Source organism: Pezoporus flaviventris, unplaced genomic scaffold (genome assembly GCF_033815535.1).
Source record: "Pezoporus flaviventris isolate CSIRO_AGI_PZ_B2104156 unplaced genomic scaffold, CSIRO_AGI_Pfla_v1 ptg000037l, whole genome shotgun sequence".
Taxonomy (NCBI): Eukaryota; Metazoa; Chordata; class Aves; order Psittaciformes; family Psittacidae; genus Pezoporus; species Pezoporus flaviventris.
Genome location: NW_026892585.1, coordinates 13,813,040 through 13,832,215, shown reverse-complemented (window position 1 = coordinate 13,832,215; position 19,176 = coordinate 13,813,040). Strand labels below are relative to the sequence as shown.

The following is a 19,176-nucleotide window of genomic DNA, read 5'->3' as shown; positions in this document are numbered from 1 at the left end:
TAGTTAAAGAAATAATGTGTATCAGAGTCTAGTCTTCAGTTTTAGCTAATATTTTATGTAGTATCTTTTAGTTATGTAGCTGTTCTTACAGATGTAAAATCATATGCTTTTGTGGCTTAGGAAGCAGCTCTATGAACTTTCCCAGCCTGTCCTACCAATTTGCTCCTGTTCTGCCCTTTAAGGGACCGACTCTTGGAGTGAGGAGTTAATTACATTTTTATAACTCCTCATATTTCTGGGCTGCCAACAAATGTGACAGTAACTACCTCCCCAAGAAAAAGATTTGAATAAGCATCGGGGTGATTATGCCTCACTTCCCTTCTGAATAGTTGAACATACTCATTCTAAACAAATAAACTAAATTATTCTGATTTACAATGCCATAATGACCCCAGTGATAGCATATGTAAAATTACCCTGCTTTCTGTAACTGAAGATGGATTAGCTTGGTTTTCTGCACGCAGCCTTGTCAATGTGTCAGCCTACTGAGAAACAGTATTTAGGCAAGACTTCTTTAAGTTAAATGCAGCATACATCAGTTTAAGCTGCCTGTTCTTCACATCTCAGCTGTTTGGCTTTGTTCCTGCACTTCCTCCTCCCTTGTGCTCACACAGTCAACAGTTCTCAGCCAGATTTGCTGATTTGGTCCACTCTGCAGAGCCAGGGAGCTGTGCCAGCACAATAGGAAGGGTGACATGGAGTAGACTGGCAGCAAAGAAATGCATGTGGAGTTAGGGCTTCTGTGAAGGGTGATGGTCTTGAGTACCTTATCCCACATTGATGCTTTTATTTAAGCATTTACTTCACTTCTCACTGAAACACTGTGTTTATGATGATAGTCTAGGCTGTGTGATGACTGACAAAACTGAAACTCATGTTTTTAAAGAACTTGATCTTACCCTCTTGCAGATGGGTGCAGAGGGAGGGAGGGAAAAGGATGCTCCTCCCTTATTCTGAGGAGCCTGTGCGCCCAGCTTGTACAACTTCAGTCCCTCTCTATTGTCACTCTGACTTATTCCTTGTGAAGATGCTGTACCTTCACAAGTGTCCAACTTGGTGATGTGGCTTTAGACAGGTTTTGTGCTACAGCTGTATAGCTAGCATACTTCTGAGTATCTTGGATTGTCTGGCTTTGAAATCTTGCTTTTTGTTTTGCTGGTCTGGCTTCTGTGATTTTGCTTTGCATAACTGGAGTATCAGACTTTAAGGGTATTTCTCACAAGCAAATGAATGTGTTATTTCTTTCAGGTGATACTAGTTAGACTTATATTTTAGATAGTAGGTTGGATTTTGCATGCCATTTGGTTAAGGAAGCTAAGAAATCTTGTATCTTAAGTATGTCTGATTGTTTATATGCAATTAAAAAAGTCTCCAGAATACGTGAAATCTAACAGAATTGGGGATTTGTAGAAGAGATCTTAAAAGTTTCCCTTGAATGGTAGAATTTGTAAGACTTCTAAATAAAGGAGCATGATTAAAATATTGCTAGATTTTTGGTTATAAATTTAAATTATTAAGCTGCATGCTATTGCTAGTGTTACATGTGCAAGGCAATCAAATCCCTCAGTGTCATACATTATCAAAAATGAAGTGCCTTTGTGACTTAATTTTATCCTAATAGAGACTTTGTCCTCTTTTGTTTTTAAGTTATCCATATTTGTGGCCCAATCAGTCTTCAGTGTATCTATGTGGGATTTATATAGCTGAAGATTAATGAGTCAGTCAGTTGGATGAGATTACACTATTGATGAATGTGGTCTCATGCCTACTTTTTGGCTAGGATTATGTCTTTATATATTGTTTAGTTAACAAATGTCTCTAAAGTTCTTGAAAAACTGTTACTACACTTGCTGTTTTCCTTATTTGAGTAGCATCTTACATATTCTTTTTTTTGATCTTCTCTTTTGTCCCGTTGCTGGTTATACTGTAGAGCTCTTTCCTGAAGGTGAGTGAATGGAGAAAATGCAAAGTTTGAATGGTTTCATGAGTGACAGCACATGCTGGATAAAGCAGATTTGGAAGGGAGCTGTTATTTTGCCTGTTATTTCTGTAAGTTCTCATTATCCTTGGTTTGATGCTATGAAGGTGTGAATATTTGAGAGAATTGAAAATAAATGAGGATTAGACATAAGCCATGGAGAGAATAAAGAAGCGAAGACATTTCTTGAAGTATAATGCATTTCCTCGTATATAACATGAGACTTTTGCAAAGTATTAAGTGTTGTGTGTGTTGAGATTGGAAACAGAAAACACAGTTGTATGTTCTTGCCTTAGGATATTTTGAGCTATTTTTTTCAAGTTGCAGCAAGAGCTTAAGCAGGTAAACTGTAGCTTTTTTTTGTGCAACTGAAATGGCTATTAAGGATTTGTAGCTAATGTTAGGCTGTTTGGCCTGAATAGCTCTGAGAGTGGTGTCACTTAACATCTTTTCATTCCAATTCCTGTTGGAAACATGTTATTCAAGGCTAAAAGGCCGCTTTCTAACCAAGAATACCAGCAATACAAAACTTAGCTGTGGTTGTAATAGATAGGGTATTGACAAAAGGTGCAGTTAAAAGACAAAACTAACAAAAGGACTAAAGCTTTTGCATTGGTAGACTAGAAAGAAGGGTAGTTTGCAATGTAGTTGTGTACATGTGTTGAAAAGATACAGCCTTGTAGGAGTTACTTCACTAACTTGTGCTTTTGCAAGCATACTAAGTGGAAAATTAGGTAACTGTGTTACTGGCACCCTTTTCTGTTTTCTGGATGTTCCAGGTGACTTTGAGGTGGTGTACGAGAAATAGATACTTGAACCATCTCCGTAAAATACCACTCTTGGCAAGAATAGCCATCACTTTGTGGGAAGATTTCTGCTATATAAAGTAACTTTAAAAATTAGTAAAAAATAGAGTAAATATATAAATAAACTGTCTTAAAATAGATTTATGTCTTTTGAAAGTGTAGCATTCTAAAAAAAGATTTGGATTTTGTTTTAAGAAATTTCTACTCAAGATAAACACCTGATGCTGAAGAGAATGTTGTGGAGCTTAGTAAACTTAGTAGAATCATCTGGGGCATTTATTTGAGTTACTCTGAGGTGCACTGGACTAGGTAAATGGAGGGTCATCAATATCAGGAAAAACATAAATTCTCCGAATATTCAACATCCTAAATTAAAGATCTCAGCTTTAACGTTTTTTATCATGTACATCAATGTTATGTTTCAAATATAAATAAGAAGAATGCATGAGTAATTTGTAAGTGAATTGTAACTATACCGCATGGAACTTTTATTGCTTTTATCAGGTAAGTGCATAGTATGCCTTTAAATCATAGCAATTTATGAGGTAATGTTACAAAATTTCTGTTGTATTTCAGATTTTAAGTTAATCTGATTCTTTCCACATTCTTTCTTTATTACAGTGCTAAAATTATGTATCATGCAATGTATCACAACTTGAGATGAAGTGGGATGTATTGCTAGACATAACGCCAAAGGATTGAGGAAGTTCTGGCTCCCACACTTGGCTACTGCTTTGTGTTTCTTTACTACCATTTAAAATGCTAAAATACTCTGAAAGCCTTTCCCAGCAAGAGTTTTTCACTGTAATGATAAATTTTATTGGTGCTTTTTGATTTGGTTTTCTTATATATAGCTGTTTTGGACTCATTAACTAGAAATCTCTCCAGTCCCTTCTGAAGCCGGATACTATTTGATTTAGTTTTGATTTGACCTTTGTCTGAAATACTGAAACACTGTTTCTGGTGAGGCAGACTGAGAGCCGACTAGGAAAAGCTGGTTTGAAACAAGAAGAAAACATCTTTTTGGCTAGTTTTGTCACTGTTTTTTTTTTTCCTGTTGATAAACCTCTATATCTAAGTTCAGTAGTAAGATGTTTGTGTTATGTTGTCATCAAGAAAAGATCTTGATTTTTCCCTTCAGATGATGAAGATAAAATTGAGTGAATAATTCTGAAGGGTCATGGATTTATTGTCAAGTATTTTTCAGGAATTTTCCTTGGAACCCAGGGATATCCTAGTTTCGAAGATCTGTCTTAAGCTTTCTGCTTGTTTCACACTGATTTTACTTTCTACAAGCTGATGCAGAACACTTACTTGGAGGCATTATCAGCCAGCCAAAAGAGCTACTGAACCAACAACCTAAAGGGTTGAATCTGAGTGGTGGTGTAGAATTTGTCCCAAGATGAGTCTTAGAAAGAATTTTTCATTGCAAGGGCTATGTGAAGCAGCAAACAAAATTGTGAGCAAAAAGGGTTGCTTGGATGACTGCTAAGTGGTTGAACTCTATTTTTACATTAACCTGCTAAGCTGACAGGACTGATAACTTGTGTAGCTGTTCAGTTTTGTGACTTTTCTGCCTCTACATAATCTATGACAGTAACTTTATACTCTCTAAAAATGTGCTATGTTAAATTCTGCTGAGATAAGTGTTGGGTTCATGTTTGCCTTTTGTGAGTTATTTGGGAAAAAATGAGAGAATGGTGAGAGATTGAGGTGAGATAATGTTAGTACTGATCTCAGCATGACAGGTATTTCTGCTGATAGTGGTGTCTGTACCTGAACAAAACAAGGTTTCCCTGTTAGCTCCTTCATCAAAAAATCCTCCTCAAAAAACCCATAATCTGGTTGTAAGAACTCCGTATTTCATAGCAAGTAGCACTTCTGCCTTTCACTTCTACCTTTCACATATCACAAACATCCTCTTTTCTCTTGCACCATTCTGATTTAATTGGCATATGATACTAGATCCTAAGCATCAAAGGCAATTGCCTGTTTGTTGTACAGTTCTGTTTCATTATGATGCAGTAAGCTAAAAAGCAGAATTTAATATACCTTTGGGTATCAATGCCTGAGATACATTTTTGCTAAGCCACAAACCTCTGACAGATGCTATGAAGGTAGCATAGATTTATTTAGGTGTGTAAAAGAGTAACTTTGTTCTTAAAAAGGATCTAGTTTGTGGTACTCCTAGTGAAAACATAAATGCTTCAGTTTGCTGTTTGAAGTACCAGGAGTAACCACACAGCTGTGGTCTATGTTAAAGTAGAATAGTTTGTCTAGAGCATTAAAATGTTGATCTTCATTGCATATTAATTGGTATAAATACACATATACAGTGTATTTAATAACTCTTGTTTTCCCATTTAGTTGAAAGTGTTCACTTGAAAATGTAATCAGAAGTATTCAAATTTACAGGTATTTTTAGATGGAAAATAAAACAAAATTTGAGATTTTTGCATAGTTTTTGTTTTAATGTATCCTTAATCATGTTAAATATATCTTGTTACACCTCTCCAAGGGTAGAAATATGAAGTGTCTTGTATTCAGAATATGGATATGGAAGATGAATCTGTGTTCTTTCATTTTAGGAATACTGAAAGCTGCGCAGTGTAAATTCAGTCTGCCTTTACGATTAATTTGCTTTCCAGCTCAGCCATCAAAAGCAGCAAACCACAAGATAACTATTGATACCAATAAACCTCCCATCAGTTTTCTCACCATTTTTCCAGGTAGGTTTTAAATTATGTCTGTAATAGAAAATATGTTGGGACCTCCAACAGGAATTGTTCGTCTGTGCAAAGTAATGAGGTAATTAACAAAATTAATGTTAGAATATTGAAACACTGTATTTTGAAAGAAATAATGGAGTGTAGTTCTTGATACAGCTGTCTGGAGCTGACTTTTTTTTTTTTGTAATAGTTTTCTTGGACTGGAAAGATAACGTGTACTTAACGATATCTTCTAATACACAAACCTGAGCTACTTTTTCTACTTAAGAGAGTATTAAAATAGTATGAAGGAGTAATTAGGTGCCATTTAGGACTGGAAAATAATAAAATTGAGTACTTTAAAGTGTAATGTTCTGAAAATAATTTCTGCTGTAATTACGAGCTCATAATTTGGAAGAGATACAGGAGGTGGAAGTTACCACAGAAATACTCTTGTAGTACAATCTGGTACAATCATAAGCAAGCAAATAAGAGCTGAGGATGCATTAGACAAAATGTTTCCATGCAGGAAACTATCATATTACTATGCATTGGCACGTGTAATAAAAAAAAGCCATGAGTGTTATCTAGAGATTTGAGAATAAGAAAAGTGACTCATTTAGCTTAATAAAACACAGGCAAAAAAAGGGAATACAGTTGACTTCAGTAAATATTTTGTGGCTGTATCATGCATCTAGATGATCATATTAGCACCAGAAGAAATGAATAAACAGGGCTTTTGTGGTTTAAGCCCAGCTGGTAACTCAGCACCACGCAGCCGTTTGCTCACCCCCTCATCTGGGTGGGATGGGGAGAATTAAAAGAATGTAAACCCCACGGGTTGGGATAAGAACAGTCCAATAACTAAAGTTGAATATAAAACTACTACTAATAATAATAAGGGAAAAAGCAAGGGGAAAGAATCTAAAACTAAAAGAGGCAAAGGAAAAAGAACAATAAACCCAAGTGATGCACAATACAATTGCTCACCACCTGCTGACCGGTACCCAGCCTGACCATATCAGGGTTAAGCGCTACGTAGCAACAACTAGACCAGTGGTGTGTTATCAGCATTGTTCTCAGACTAAAGCCAAAAACACAGCACTGCACCAGCTACTAGGAAAGAGAGCAGTAACTGCTACAGCTGAAACTGGAACAAGGGCTTATAAAGAGATTTTGAATAAGTTAAGTCTGGCAGTTATTAAGTTTCTGAACTTCAGAGGACTAAGGTTCTGGAACAGTTTGCTGAGAGCTGTATGGGCCAACAACTTTAATATGGTATTTTTAAGGTGGAGCTGCATCTCTTTTTGAAATGCATTTGTCTGAGCAGTGGATTAGGCATGGTAGGGTAGGTTTTTTTGGTAACCTGTTTTTCCTCACTTTGAGAGTAAATATACCTTTTTCTTTTTTTTTTTCTTAAAGGGTGTGCTATGGAACACTTAATTGAAACAGAGAAACCTTTTTTTCAAATGTCTGCATTTTGGGGTTTTGATCGTAGGCTTCCATTATGGCCAAGCAATAATGCTTTCAAAATACAGTACTGTATTTTTAACCTAGGGATGCGCTGTTGAAAATACAGCAGAAAGCATAGGCCTGATGTGCTTGAAAAGAAGGTATTAAAATCTTCTGATTTCTGTTCATCCCATTTTTAGTGCTTTAGGGAGTGTGGGGGGGAGAGAACTGAACAAAGCCATACTAATGTGATCGGTGAAGGAGCTTTGGATTCTTGGTGTGCACAATAAAAGTTGTATCTCTTCTGCTTCCTGTTTGCCTTTTTAGGGGAAGGTTGGGAGGAGAGGTGCTAGGGAAGAAATAGCAGTGTGTGGCTCAGCTTCCACATGTGAATGAAGGGAGGGTATACCAAAACACCATTGCTCGTCTTCTGAGCCCTAAGAAGGGGATCAGTCTCATATTGCCTTTTCTAAATTGCTTGTGCAAAGGCTGATGTGGTCCTGTCTGTGGCTTGAGCTTTGTTGAATCCCAGCATCGGATTATAGAAAACTCTGTTCAACTTTCTCTTTCAGACTTTGTTGATCCATCTGAGGATGACCAGGCAAATGTTCTGGGATTTCAGTTTTTAAGTGGTTCAAAAGCTACTCTTCTTGCTTCAAAAACATCACGTAAGTGCTATAAAAATTCGTGTTAAAGGAAGCCTGATTATTAGTTAATATATGTATATATAAAATGAGGATGTGAATCATACAAAGCAGGATAATAACTGTGTGAGAATTAACACAGGACTTTCAAACTGTTAGCTGACTAATTCTCAACCCCTCTCTGGTATCCAATGATGTTACTAGGAAAGGCACAACATTTTACAACAAACAAAAAAATCCTACTCAAGATATAGTACACTACAGTGCCAGTTCCCTGAAGAAGCTGAATTCTCATCAAGTTTTTAGTAAGGTTTTTATTCATGAGTTAATACTATCATTGTAATAATGAAAAACCCCTCTTTTCCTCAAAGATATTTCAACATCTGTGTTTGGGAGTAGGCATCTACTGGGATTTCTAAAAGGGATTAAAAAGCAGGTTTCTAACTTTCCCCTGATGTTCAGAAATCCTTTACTTTAATTAGACATCAGACCCGGCTTACTTGCTTTTCTGCGTCTAAGTAAATGCCTGTCTCTAGATGCTTGTATATCTTTGTAAGCATAGGATTATGGATTTTATATCTGTCCTATTATGTTGACAGAATGTATGAAGATGCATGTAGATATGGTGTTACCTGGTCCAGCGTCTCTTGTATATTTCAGTGGTCATGTTACAACCACTTTGAATTTGTGCTATTTAAAAAAGTTTGATTCTCTTCATTTTGGAGAGTTATGGCCTTGCCTTGTACAACTACTCAACTCGCTAAACTCTTTCTTGGCATATGCGTTGGAACCAAATCACTCCAGTTGTGTTTAGCAATTTCCATGCCAGCAGAGCACAAGGTCTTCATTTAATACGGCAGAGTAACAAATTGAAAAGCTATAATACCTATTGTGTGTGGCAGGGAGTTCAAATGGCGCAGTGTGTGAATGCTTAATGAAAGCAGTTTTGAGGGAGAAAGCAGAATCTAGTTGTTTGTTGTAAAATTCTTTTGATGCAAAAATAATCTGCCTCTTGGTTTTCAAAAATTGGTATTCATGATGGGTTATGCAGACATTGGTGGTATCAGCTGTGAGCTCCAGGATAATATTTAATACCTCTTCTAATGTAATCAAATGTGGGAAAGCCAGAAACCATTTGGAGAGTAACTGTCTTGGTACCAAGAATCACTTCACATTTCTGAAGTTCGAATCCATTTGCACTGGTTTGTGTATGCATTACTTGCATGCTGGTTTATGGTTAGTTTGTTTTTAATATTTGTTTAAATAGTATGACTTAAACTGTTTTAACTAACTGGACGTGCAGTGATAGTTTCTGAAAATGAAAGGATGTAAAGGATTTATAACAACTGCCTTTTTCCTGCATTGCAGTTTAAATCCTTTGATTTGAAATTTATTTTGCATAATTGCTAAATCCGATACTGTGTAAGGAACAAATTTGTGTCCATGTAATTAATGCATTTTAGCTTCTAGTGAGGCTATAACTTAATTCCCCTACCCCAAACCCTCAATCTTTTCCTCTCAGGTTTGTTTATTCACTAGGTCGGAATGACGCTTGCAGTCCTACTATAAACTTTCCCACACTGCTTTACTTGTGAAGTTCAGTTGACAAAGAAGATTCAAAATATCTGTTTCTCTTAGCGTGACTACTCATTTCTTGTGTCTGGGAATCCTGAATTTAGAAAACAAATGAGTTGTTTGGTGCCACCTTCTATGTTTCCAGCATTCATTCATGGATTGGGTTGGTTACAGAATTTCTGAGGAGGATTTGCTTATTTGAAATACTACTCAAGTAAAACTTATTTAAAACAAATAAATTGTAAAAGGTCTGATACTGAAACATAATTCAGAATATGTTTATGAGCAGAGACTCTCCATAATAAAAAAACATTTGTAGAATTTCATGATACTAAAATGATTGTGCTTGAGTAGACAGCTCTTCCCTGGAGCTAATGAATGCAGACAAAATTGCATATTATTTACATTAGTTTATTACATATTAATTTAGCACTTAGTTTATACTTTGTAAAAGTGCTTATGCAACATTATCATTGTCAAAATAGTCTTCAAAAAGAAAACTGTACATGCAGATAAATAGGCTAGAAGTAATGGTGTTTCAGAAAAGTAAAAAAGTCCATTGGGACTGATCAATCCTTATTTCTGATTTACCGTGGAAGAAATTTATCTTGGATCCTTATCAACTGGACTTTAAGTTCTGAATTGGAAGAACTGCTTGTAGGAATGAAAGTCTCCAGGTTCATTTGGGTTTCCCTGTTAAGGCTGCAAACATGAATGGTATCTGTGTTCACATTTGTTTTTACTTGTATTAGCTAATTCAGTTTGAACATGGTAGTAATTGAAGATGTTACTTCAGCCTGTCAAAAGCACTGCTGCAAAGGACCCAGCCTGAAGTTTATTTTGACAGTTAGTACACAGATACAGAAAATATCTTGCCTCATGTAGATTTTAAGGTTTTAAGTTTGTTTGTTTCTTCTCTGGAGTGTTTTATAACTGTTTTTTAATGGAAGTGTAAAAGAGGCTTGACTGCTAATTGCGGCTGCTAATGTGGGTTTCCTGGCTGAGAGGTGAACTGAATCTTCCCTATTTCTTTCAGATAACATGCTTGCAGGGCAACTACTCTTAATGCAGGTTGTGCTAGTTGGATGGATCAGCTGTAGTGTTAAAAGCCTTTGTAACCTATTTAGCCTATTGATGCTTCTCAGTCTCCTGCTTTTCTGTTTGAGTATTTTCTGACAATCTGTTGTAGTTTTCTGTAACAGAGCTTACTTTAACAAAAGCAAACACAAATTGGTGAGCTGCTATAAAAGCACAGGATGAGCAGAAGCACAGGTTTTTTTAGTGGTTTTTTTTTTTCATTGCATTTCTGTTTAAAGCACCTACAATTAAAGATTCTGTTTCATACAGTTTCTAAATCTAATTTGTCTGTTTTTGAGAGCTGGAAGATTGTGTAAAGCAAATAGCTGCAATGCTCTTAGGCCATGATAAAATTAGATTGTGTTTGTATTGACCAACAAACAATGTATGGAAATCAAATATGCATTTTGGAGGAAATTAATTTTATCCATTTTAAAACATTAATGTATTAGATATGTCAATTATAAATATAATGACTGTTGATTTGGCCTGAAAACATCTGAGCTAATTTCCCTCAAGGAAAAAATCACTTAAGGCAAAGTGTGGTGATACTCGGCTCAGTCCAGCCGTTACCTTGTGAGTGTTTAAAAAATGGACATTAGGTTGGATGTTATCTGGAGCAGATGGTGTTCTTTTCTTTAACAGGCATGTTTTTAAATAAAACTTGCTTCTTTCCTGTTACACTGTAAACAGAATTTGTCATTCTTTGTTCAGTGAAATAAGTATCCTGGGAATGATGCCAGTGGTAATGTCAAACAATCTTGAATTACTAATGTTGAGAAAATTTCAAATAAGTACATTCAAGCTCTAAAGAATTCTGGTTAATTTGATTTACTGTGAACCTTGTTAACAAGGGCAAAAAAAAGAACTTGTTTGTATCAAGTCCCAGCAGCTCTTTTCCCTCATAGCTACGTTTGTCTATCCTTTCGCATAAAGTATTGGTAGATGTGTAATGAAATGAAATAAGGAACTGTTGTTTGAAAGTGTTTATCTGGATAAAAAATGCTGCTGTGGTATTCCACAATGTTTTTGTCTCCATATTTAATTAATTCCGATTTCCTGGAAATCATTATATACATTATATACTATATATGCGTTATTATATGAATGGGAACAAGAAACAACAGAAATAAAATCTTACCCACTAGCTTGATAATTTGCAATTTACTAAAATGTGGTGAGATAAGTGAATTTGTTGGGACAGATAACACTGGCACAAACAGGATTTGTATTTTCACTTCAGTTTAACACTTTCATTTGTACACTACAGCACTTTTACAAAGCCATACTGTGTAAATGGATAGAAATCACCTGCTAACATTAGCTGTATCTAGATTGAAGCATAGCTCTATTAAAGATGAATGTTGTTGTCTGTGACTAGTTAGAGTAATACTTTTCCTACTAAAACATATCCTAGAATAGGAAGTGGTGATATAATTAAAATTATATTGGCTGTATTATCGAAGAACTCAATAACCATTTCCAAAAGATATTCAGGATTTTAGGTAGATTGGAGTTGGTTTGTTCGCACTGTTGCCAGGTGCTTAGGATGCCTTGTTTCTGTCATGTTTTAAAGTGAATTGACCCTGGTTCTGCCTCCAACCCTCAAAACAGCTCCCTAAGTTATATTATGGCAGAGAATTGTGGACAGCCTGTTGTGATGACTTAATATCATCCAGTAATTATCTTGTTTCCTTATTATGGTAGTTCTTCAGAGCTTTTTGTTCTTAAGGAGCAGGCCCATACTGAAAAGTAAGTAGTCCTGAAGCAGTAAACACTTCTATTTTGTGCTAGGAAACTGCTTTTAAAGTTAAAACAAAAGAGCTAGTATTTGAGGCTAACATCCGCAGAATACAAGTATTTTTTAACACTAATGAACATATATCTCGTTGGAAAATCTCATACAGACTTAGGATGCAGTTAACAAGTTCCATTTGTGTGTTAGCTAAACTGTGTTGTATAGTGAATGTATGTGGTTTAAATGTGTGTTTATTAGTCCTGTATTTGTTCTTGTTTTCAAAGAACGATATAGGATCCAGAGTGATCAGTTGGAAGACCTTTGGCTGATAACAAAAGAGCTGAGGCTTCGACTTGAAGAACATTTCAAGAAGCAAAACTGCAAAGATTTCACATGTACATTTTCTGGTTCTGTTCCCCTGCAAGAATATTTTGAACTAATTGATAGACATTTTGAGGTATGTGAATAATTGATGTTCTGCTCATTTAAAAATTGTTCATGTGTTAGTACTATGGTTGATTAGATTAGGACTATAGTTATCACGGGCATTTGGCTTTCAGGAAATAGGAAGTTGTATCTAAGTGCTGGAAAAAAAGAGTAGTAAGGTGATAAAAAGATAAAATAAGAATTGTTATCTGGGCATTAGATATCCAGTGTTGATCTAAGTTCAGCTATTAAGAAGGAGAAAAAAAGACTGCTACTGCTGAACCCAGGACAACACTTCAAGAAAGTTTGTTGCTATAGCTGATCAGTCTATGTAAAAGGAAAAAGGGTTTCACTGCAGAAAAAGTTATTCAAACAGGGCAGAATTTAGTACTTCTATTCATGCTTAAGGGAATAACAATCTACTTTTCTGCTGTGATGAATATAGAATGCAGTACACTGTGTGTATGTGTCATAAATGGCATACCAAACTGAGAATAAGCCTTGAGATACTGGTGGTGAAAGTTCACTCTTGTTATTAGGCTTCTTGATGACATACTTAGGCGTTTTCACAGATTATTGTGACTGTTGACAATTAGCTTTGATTTCAGTGGCAAAAGATAGTTCTTGAAAATGTTAATAAGCTTATGAGAAGTGTAAAATATGAAACTGGTATAAATGACATTATATTTGCATAATGCACACTCTCCCAAAAATTTTACTGCAGTTTTTCCATTTCATTTGGAATGTGCATACAAAACATATATGACCCTTAACCTGAATTCCTGAAAACCCTTAAATTGCAGCTACGTTTGAATGAGGAAAAACTTCAGGAGCTGTTATCTCAAAGGGCTGCACAGTTTCGAGCTATTGAGCGGCGATTGCTGACACGATTCAAAGACAAAACTCCTGCTCCACTTCAACATCTGGATACCTTGCTAGAAGGAACATTCAGAGAGGTCAGTACAGTTTGATTATGAGCCTAACCTTTCTTTATGTTGTTGGTAAAACTCAGCTTAAAGCATATAAGCTATGCTTTCCTGGTTACATTTACCATCCAGCAGACCAGGAAGCAGTAATTTGTTTAACCTAATTTTCCCTGTAACTTTCCAGATGATTTGCAATAGTTTTATTTCATCTGCAACCACAAAATCTTTACTCCTGGGTCACACCAGCTTGACAGCACATCATTCTTTCCTAACTGATGCTGATAGTGTAAATATTTTATAGTTCATGTGAAAGTATTTTATAGTTCATAGCTTATGTAAATATTTTATGGTACACTGTAAACTGGTTGGAATGGTTTGGCCAGTGTAACATCCACAACAAAATTGTCTGAGGCTGACCATGTCCTTCCTTACAGGGATTTTATGTTCTAACCATTCCAGAATGCGATAGCATTCATTCCTAAACCATCCCCATACTGGAAGGACCCAGGAATAACACAGTTTTTCTTCCTTTCCTTGTCTCAGTTCTGCATTGCTTTAGAGTAACCCTCGTGTCATGATGCGTCCCCTTTGCTAAGAAGCTACTTTATGCATTTTCTGTTGGAGGATCTGATTTTACTTTCCAATATGCCTTGTTAGAGAGATTGAGTCACAATTGGATTCCTTGTTGGAAAAAAGACTTAACTTTATGCACTGTTGTATATCTCTGCAATTAAAACCCAAAGGTGTTAAGGACAAATATTTTTCCTTATTGTTTGCTCTAAGAAAATATTTCTCTAAACTGAAGAAAACTGCCTTTCCAGGTATACATGAGTCAAAAGAAATTTGCCTTTGTTTCATTCTTTACTGTGAATGAGTTAACTATGAGATGCTTTAAGTTTGAAAGTGTGTTTTTTCTGCTTACTTCAAGAAACAGGTATTGTTGTGATGGATGGGTGATTCTTTAACACTTGGAAATGGCATGACTAAATAAGCCCTAAAGATAAACAGAAGCGAGTCTCTTAAGTCTGCTTTTGCTATGTAGAACTGTAGCCTTTCAACTTAAAAGTGACTGATGTGCTATACATCTTTCTTATGCAGTTGAACTGAAAGATGAGTTCTGAGAATATGACAAAAATCAGGTAGTTGAAATAAATGGATTCTGCAGAAGCTTATTTTATGAGGTCCTTGAAACCCATATTAAGTGGGTGCTTTTCCTGATAATTAATGTTGTAAGCTTTTTTAATTAGAATTAGTGTGGTTGAAAGGAGAATGAGGGAAAAGATTTCTTTCCGGAGAACAAATGCATACATTCCCCAATGTTTGTTAAAACTTCCTTTTAGGCAAGCTCACATTTTTCGTGGTAGATTTCCTTTGTTGTCCGCCTTTGTGAATCTCCTTCCAACAGAGAATTGTCATTATTGTTAGTAAAAACCAAAGTGTAGCAAAACAGTAATTACCATAGAGACCCCCACTGCTGCCTATGTTGGTTTGAAAGCAAGAGTTGTGGTAGGATTTAATATTGTCTCTTCGCTATGTGGTTGAAATGAAATTGCTCAATGATGCATTTCCTATATTAGAAATTGCCTTGTTGTCTTTAATTCAGTCTTACCTTCTGTCTTTATGTGAATAAGTATATCTAATGCAAATAGTTGAGGTATTCAAAATTTGGTACATGTGTTTTCAGTAAAGGAATAATAAGGCCGGATAAATATGAACAGCATAAAGTCTCACTCCAAAAAGTATGTAGCCTTTTTGACATTGGAATTGATATGATTCTATTTTTGAGAATGCTGCTTTTCAGAATAATTCTTCAAACAAGTTGTATTTCCTTTTGGAAAGTTGTCTGTTTTGAGCCCCATGGTTGTGTTCAATGATTTTCCTAATGCAGAATGCATCCAATGAAGAATAATGATCCATACTCTTAGAGTTAAGTGACTTACTTGGTTCAGTGGAATTTGTATTGAACTCTGAATAAGCGATGTAGAAGTTCCAGAGGGCTTTGTAATAAAACAGATATTATAAATCCCACAATAAAATACATTGCCAACAAGGCAGGATGTATTTAGTACTACAGCACAATTACTAATGGATTTATTGCAAGTAAGCTTTAGCCTTGCTTTTCATCTTCACAATAACAAAGAAATATATAAGCAGGCATCAGTGTATGCCATGATGAAAAGCTTGTGCTTGGTTTTATAGTCCTGTTTAATCTTTTCTTCTATAATTTCTCTTTCTGAAGTAATATTCTAGGTCTAAATAGATTTGAGAGAGATTTAACAGCAGTTAACAAATAGTGGCATCAGGTGTTCCATTCTGGAAGGAAAAGAAAAGCTTTTTGATACCTAGTAACCTTGCAGATTGGAAAAAGGAAATGTTATTATCACAAAATTTAGGAATGATTTGTGCTATGAAGGTGCTATAAAAATAATGGAAAAACTGATTTGCAGTAGATGCTATTTGTATGCCCGTGATTAATTTCTTCATCTCTGGTTAAAAAATGACCAGTGCAATTGGACATGCTGCTAGCTGCTGTTCTAAGAAAGGAATTTAATTATAGGATTTTAAAAGCAATTGCACAGTAGTTGAGATTGCATAGGTGCTTTGTAGTTTAAAGGACTTCAAATACAAAATGAGATTGCAGTGAATTTTATGGTAGCTGCTGTAAACAGCAAGTACTTTGTGTAATGCTCACTTACTAGAGACATGTTATTGCTTGAAAGCATAATTTAATGATCTTTAATGTCTATGATGTGCTTTCTGTCTTATTAAAGTAAATAAAAAAATCATAGTTTGGCAATAGCTGCAGGTGCTTGCCCCAGAATGGTAATTTTCATGCGTTGACTCTTGACATACATTATTTAGGTTTCCAGGTACAAGCTGGAATTAACAAGTGTCATAAAACCCAGGTAATTCAATTTATTTGAACCCACATGGATTTTATCCTAGTGAATCAAAGCAATACTGTCTGTGTCTAGTTGTGAGCTGTGTTTAACCCCGTAACCATGTTCAGAAGACTACAGCAGGTACATTTCTTTTGGGGAAAAAGGAGGAAGGTTTCTATGATTCTGAGGATGAGTTTGAAATGGGGGTGGGGGGGGTGGAGTTCTAGGGCACTGTCGTGGTTTAAACCCAGTCAGGTAACTCGTTCGCTCACTTCCCCCCCCCTTTCTTGCCCTCCCCCTGCTCTCGGAGGGATGGAGAGGAGAATTGAAAAGACTGCAACTCCCACGGGTTGAGATAAGAACAGTTTAGTAACTAAGGTATAACACAAATCACTACTGCTACCACCAATGATAATAATGATAAAGGAAATAACAAGGGAACAGAATACAACACCTCAGCACCAGCTGACCGATAACTCGGCCCCCAAACCCGACCAAGCTCCGACCGATACCTCCTCCAACCCTGCAGTCTCCCAGCCCTTCCGGCTAACTCCCAGTTACATCCTCGGCACGACGTGCTGTGGTATGGAATACCTCTTTGGTCAGTTTGGGTCAGGTGTCCTGTCTCTGCTTCCTCCTGGCTTCCCCTCCCCCCCTGGCAGAGCATGAGGCTCACAAAGTCCTTGGCCAAACCAAAACATCTCTATCAGCTGTGTTCCCGAGCTGAAAGTCAAAACACTGCACTACATCAGCTACCAAGAAGGAGAAAAATGACTGCTACTGCTGAACCCAGGACAGGCCCTAACTGTTGTTGCTTAACCAATTTTAAGTACTTAAAACATGAATCTTGGACAAGATGGAACAGTTCAATTTTACAAAAAAAATTAAGGACAAAGCAATTACATCTGCCTTGCATTGTACTACAATAAAAGGTAGGAAAATTAAGACAAATCATGAAGCAAACACCTGTGTTCTATAACCCCACACTTCCATCGTTTGTCATAACTATTGCTCCCTTCCTCTTCTTTGATGCCACTATTGCACAGTACCTGTTCCCCCATATTCTGAAGTTTCTTTGGCGTTAACGGGCTTGTGCTTTCTAATACTGACAAGTTCTAGCCATGGCCCCGGCAACACTCCTGTAATTGCTTATCTCTGCACTCTCAAGCCAGTGTGCTAGGGCTGACTGGCAGTAGCCATCTAACCAGACAAGATGGATGATGTTCCTGAGTCAGTAGAAATACCAACAGTGTCTCTCCCCTCCCAGCCTGCTAATTAAAACACATTGAGAGAGGAACTTAATGATTTCTGGATCTTCATGTCACTGAAAAAATTAGTGTTGTCATCCGAAACAACAGAAGCTAGGAATGGACCAACAGAGTAAGTCTGGCATAAATGGCCAGCAGAGCTATCTAACCTTAGACATCTAGTCTTAATAACTACATGTTCTGTAACAGTGGGTCTTTGGTTTTGACTGGTGATACATTTTATCTTTCTTTAAGGTACCTTATAAGTTTGAGAGTGTCTTGCCATTAGTCAGAGAAACTAACATGCTTTTCTAAATAGGGCTGCTAGAACTAATTGATGCTGCAAGTTTATTCCCTTTATTTTCTCCTGATTCAGCTATCCTATCATGATCGTTTCTGTAATTACTGAATAGCTTGTCTCACAGAAATACTTGGCTGTAAGAGGCAACAAAGTGGCTTTCAACATCATTTTCAGATCTTGTCCAGGTCATTCTGCTGCCTTTATTATATGGTTTGTATTTAACTTGTCTGGGCTTGGTCTTGCTTATTATGGGCTCTGCATATGAATTGCAGCTCAATGGAATTCACGTGCGTAGGAATTTTTCACTTAAAAACTCTGCTTGAGACAAGGGGAAAAGTGTTCTGTGTTTCAGATTTCAAGAGGTGCTCACAAGTTACTGTTTACAGGGAATAGGAAGAGGGACCATTCCTACAGATAATTTTTCAGGGTAATTTCCTCCATTTGTTCTCCCTTCAGCACTCTTGTATTCTCTATCTTGTTCGTATAGCTAGCAGTGCTGGAAAGCAAGTGTAACATTTCACCGTCAGGCTGTTAGAAGTGGTCACCAAACACAGTTGCCTCCAGGTAGATAAACTATGACTCCTCATTTAGAATAAAGACAGCAATTCCATCAGGACATCAATTTTAATTCCTTATGTAGCAGTAAAGTGTGCAGGAATTTGTTGTCCGTGACTGAGAGCTTTTTAAAGGGTAGTTGTTTTCCCTGAGGTCTGTGATCTGAGCTGTCACTAATGTGACACGTCACACAGCTCTGGATGTTAGTTGGAGATCTTGAGCATTCAGTAGAAACATAGGAATTTGGTGAAGGATTTGGAAGTCGTATATCTCTAAATGAATGCACCGGCTCTTTTTAATGAGTAATGTCACAGGAGTTGTCCTTTCTCTTTGACAGGGCAGTTTTGAAGAAAGGTGCTTCTACTTTATGAACTTCATTACACAACTGTTTCTTTGTCATAGCCTAATTTAAGCTTATGGTTTTGAGATGGAATTTCAGCAATTGCGCTGTGGATTAATGTTAGCTGCTAAAACTTAGGACTGGCCCACAGTTTCGTGCCACAGAGCCGGATTGATATTTAGGTCTCTTACATTTTGTTTATAGATAGCATGTCTTGCAACCCAATTGATCCTTTTGGAGCCCTTCAATCCCATGTTGTTTTCAGAGTGACATAGCCATAGTCCATGACAAGGTCCATTTGAAAGTAGACATTCAAATAATAATATTTAAAGGTAGTCTTTGAGAAAAATAATTATACAAAGTCAGAAAAGAAGAATTTTAGAGCAACACCTGATTAAAGCATGGAGGATGTGTCTTGCAGCTCTGTTCAAATATTTTCTAAAATACACAAAAAGAGCATTCAGCACGTGTCAAAGAGTTAACTGAATGTTTTTTTAGAAAAGCATCCAGAAAGAGAATGC

General features: G+C 36.5%; 1 protein-coding gene across 7 annotated transcripts in view; it reads left to right on the top strand.

Moving 5' to 3' along the window:
* Window positions 1-19,176, top strand: part of BBS9 (Bardet-Biedl syndrome 9) — a 261,788-nt gene that overhangs the window by 51,665 nt on the left and 190,947 nt on the right. For 6 of the 7 annotated variants that reach the window (XM_061464765.1, XM_061464761.1, XM_061464767.1 and 3 more), the window contains exons 15-19: window positions 1,931-1,945; window positions 5,373-5,513; window positions 7,517-7,612; window positions 12,263-12,435; window positions 13,208-13,360. In XM_061464765.1, the coding sequence (XP_061320749.1) occupies window positions 1,931-1,945; window positions 5,373-5,513; window positions 7,517-7,612; window positions 12,263-12,435; window positions 13,208-13,360 (578 nt within the window). The remainder of the gene's footprint in view (window positions 1-1,930; window positions 1,946-5,372; window positions 5,514-7,516; window positions 7,613-12,262; window positions 12,436-13,207; window positions 13,361-19,176) is intronic. The other variant, XM_061464763.1, reaches the window with a different exon arrangement.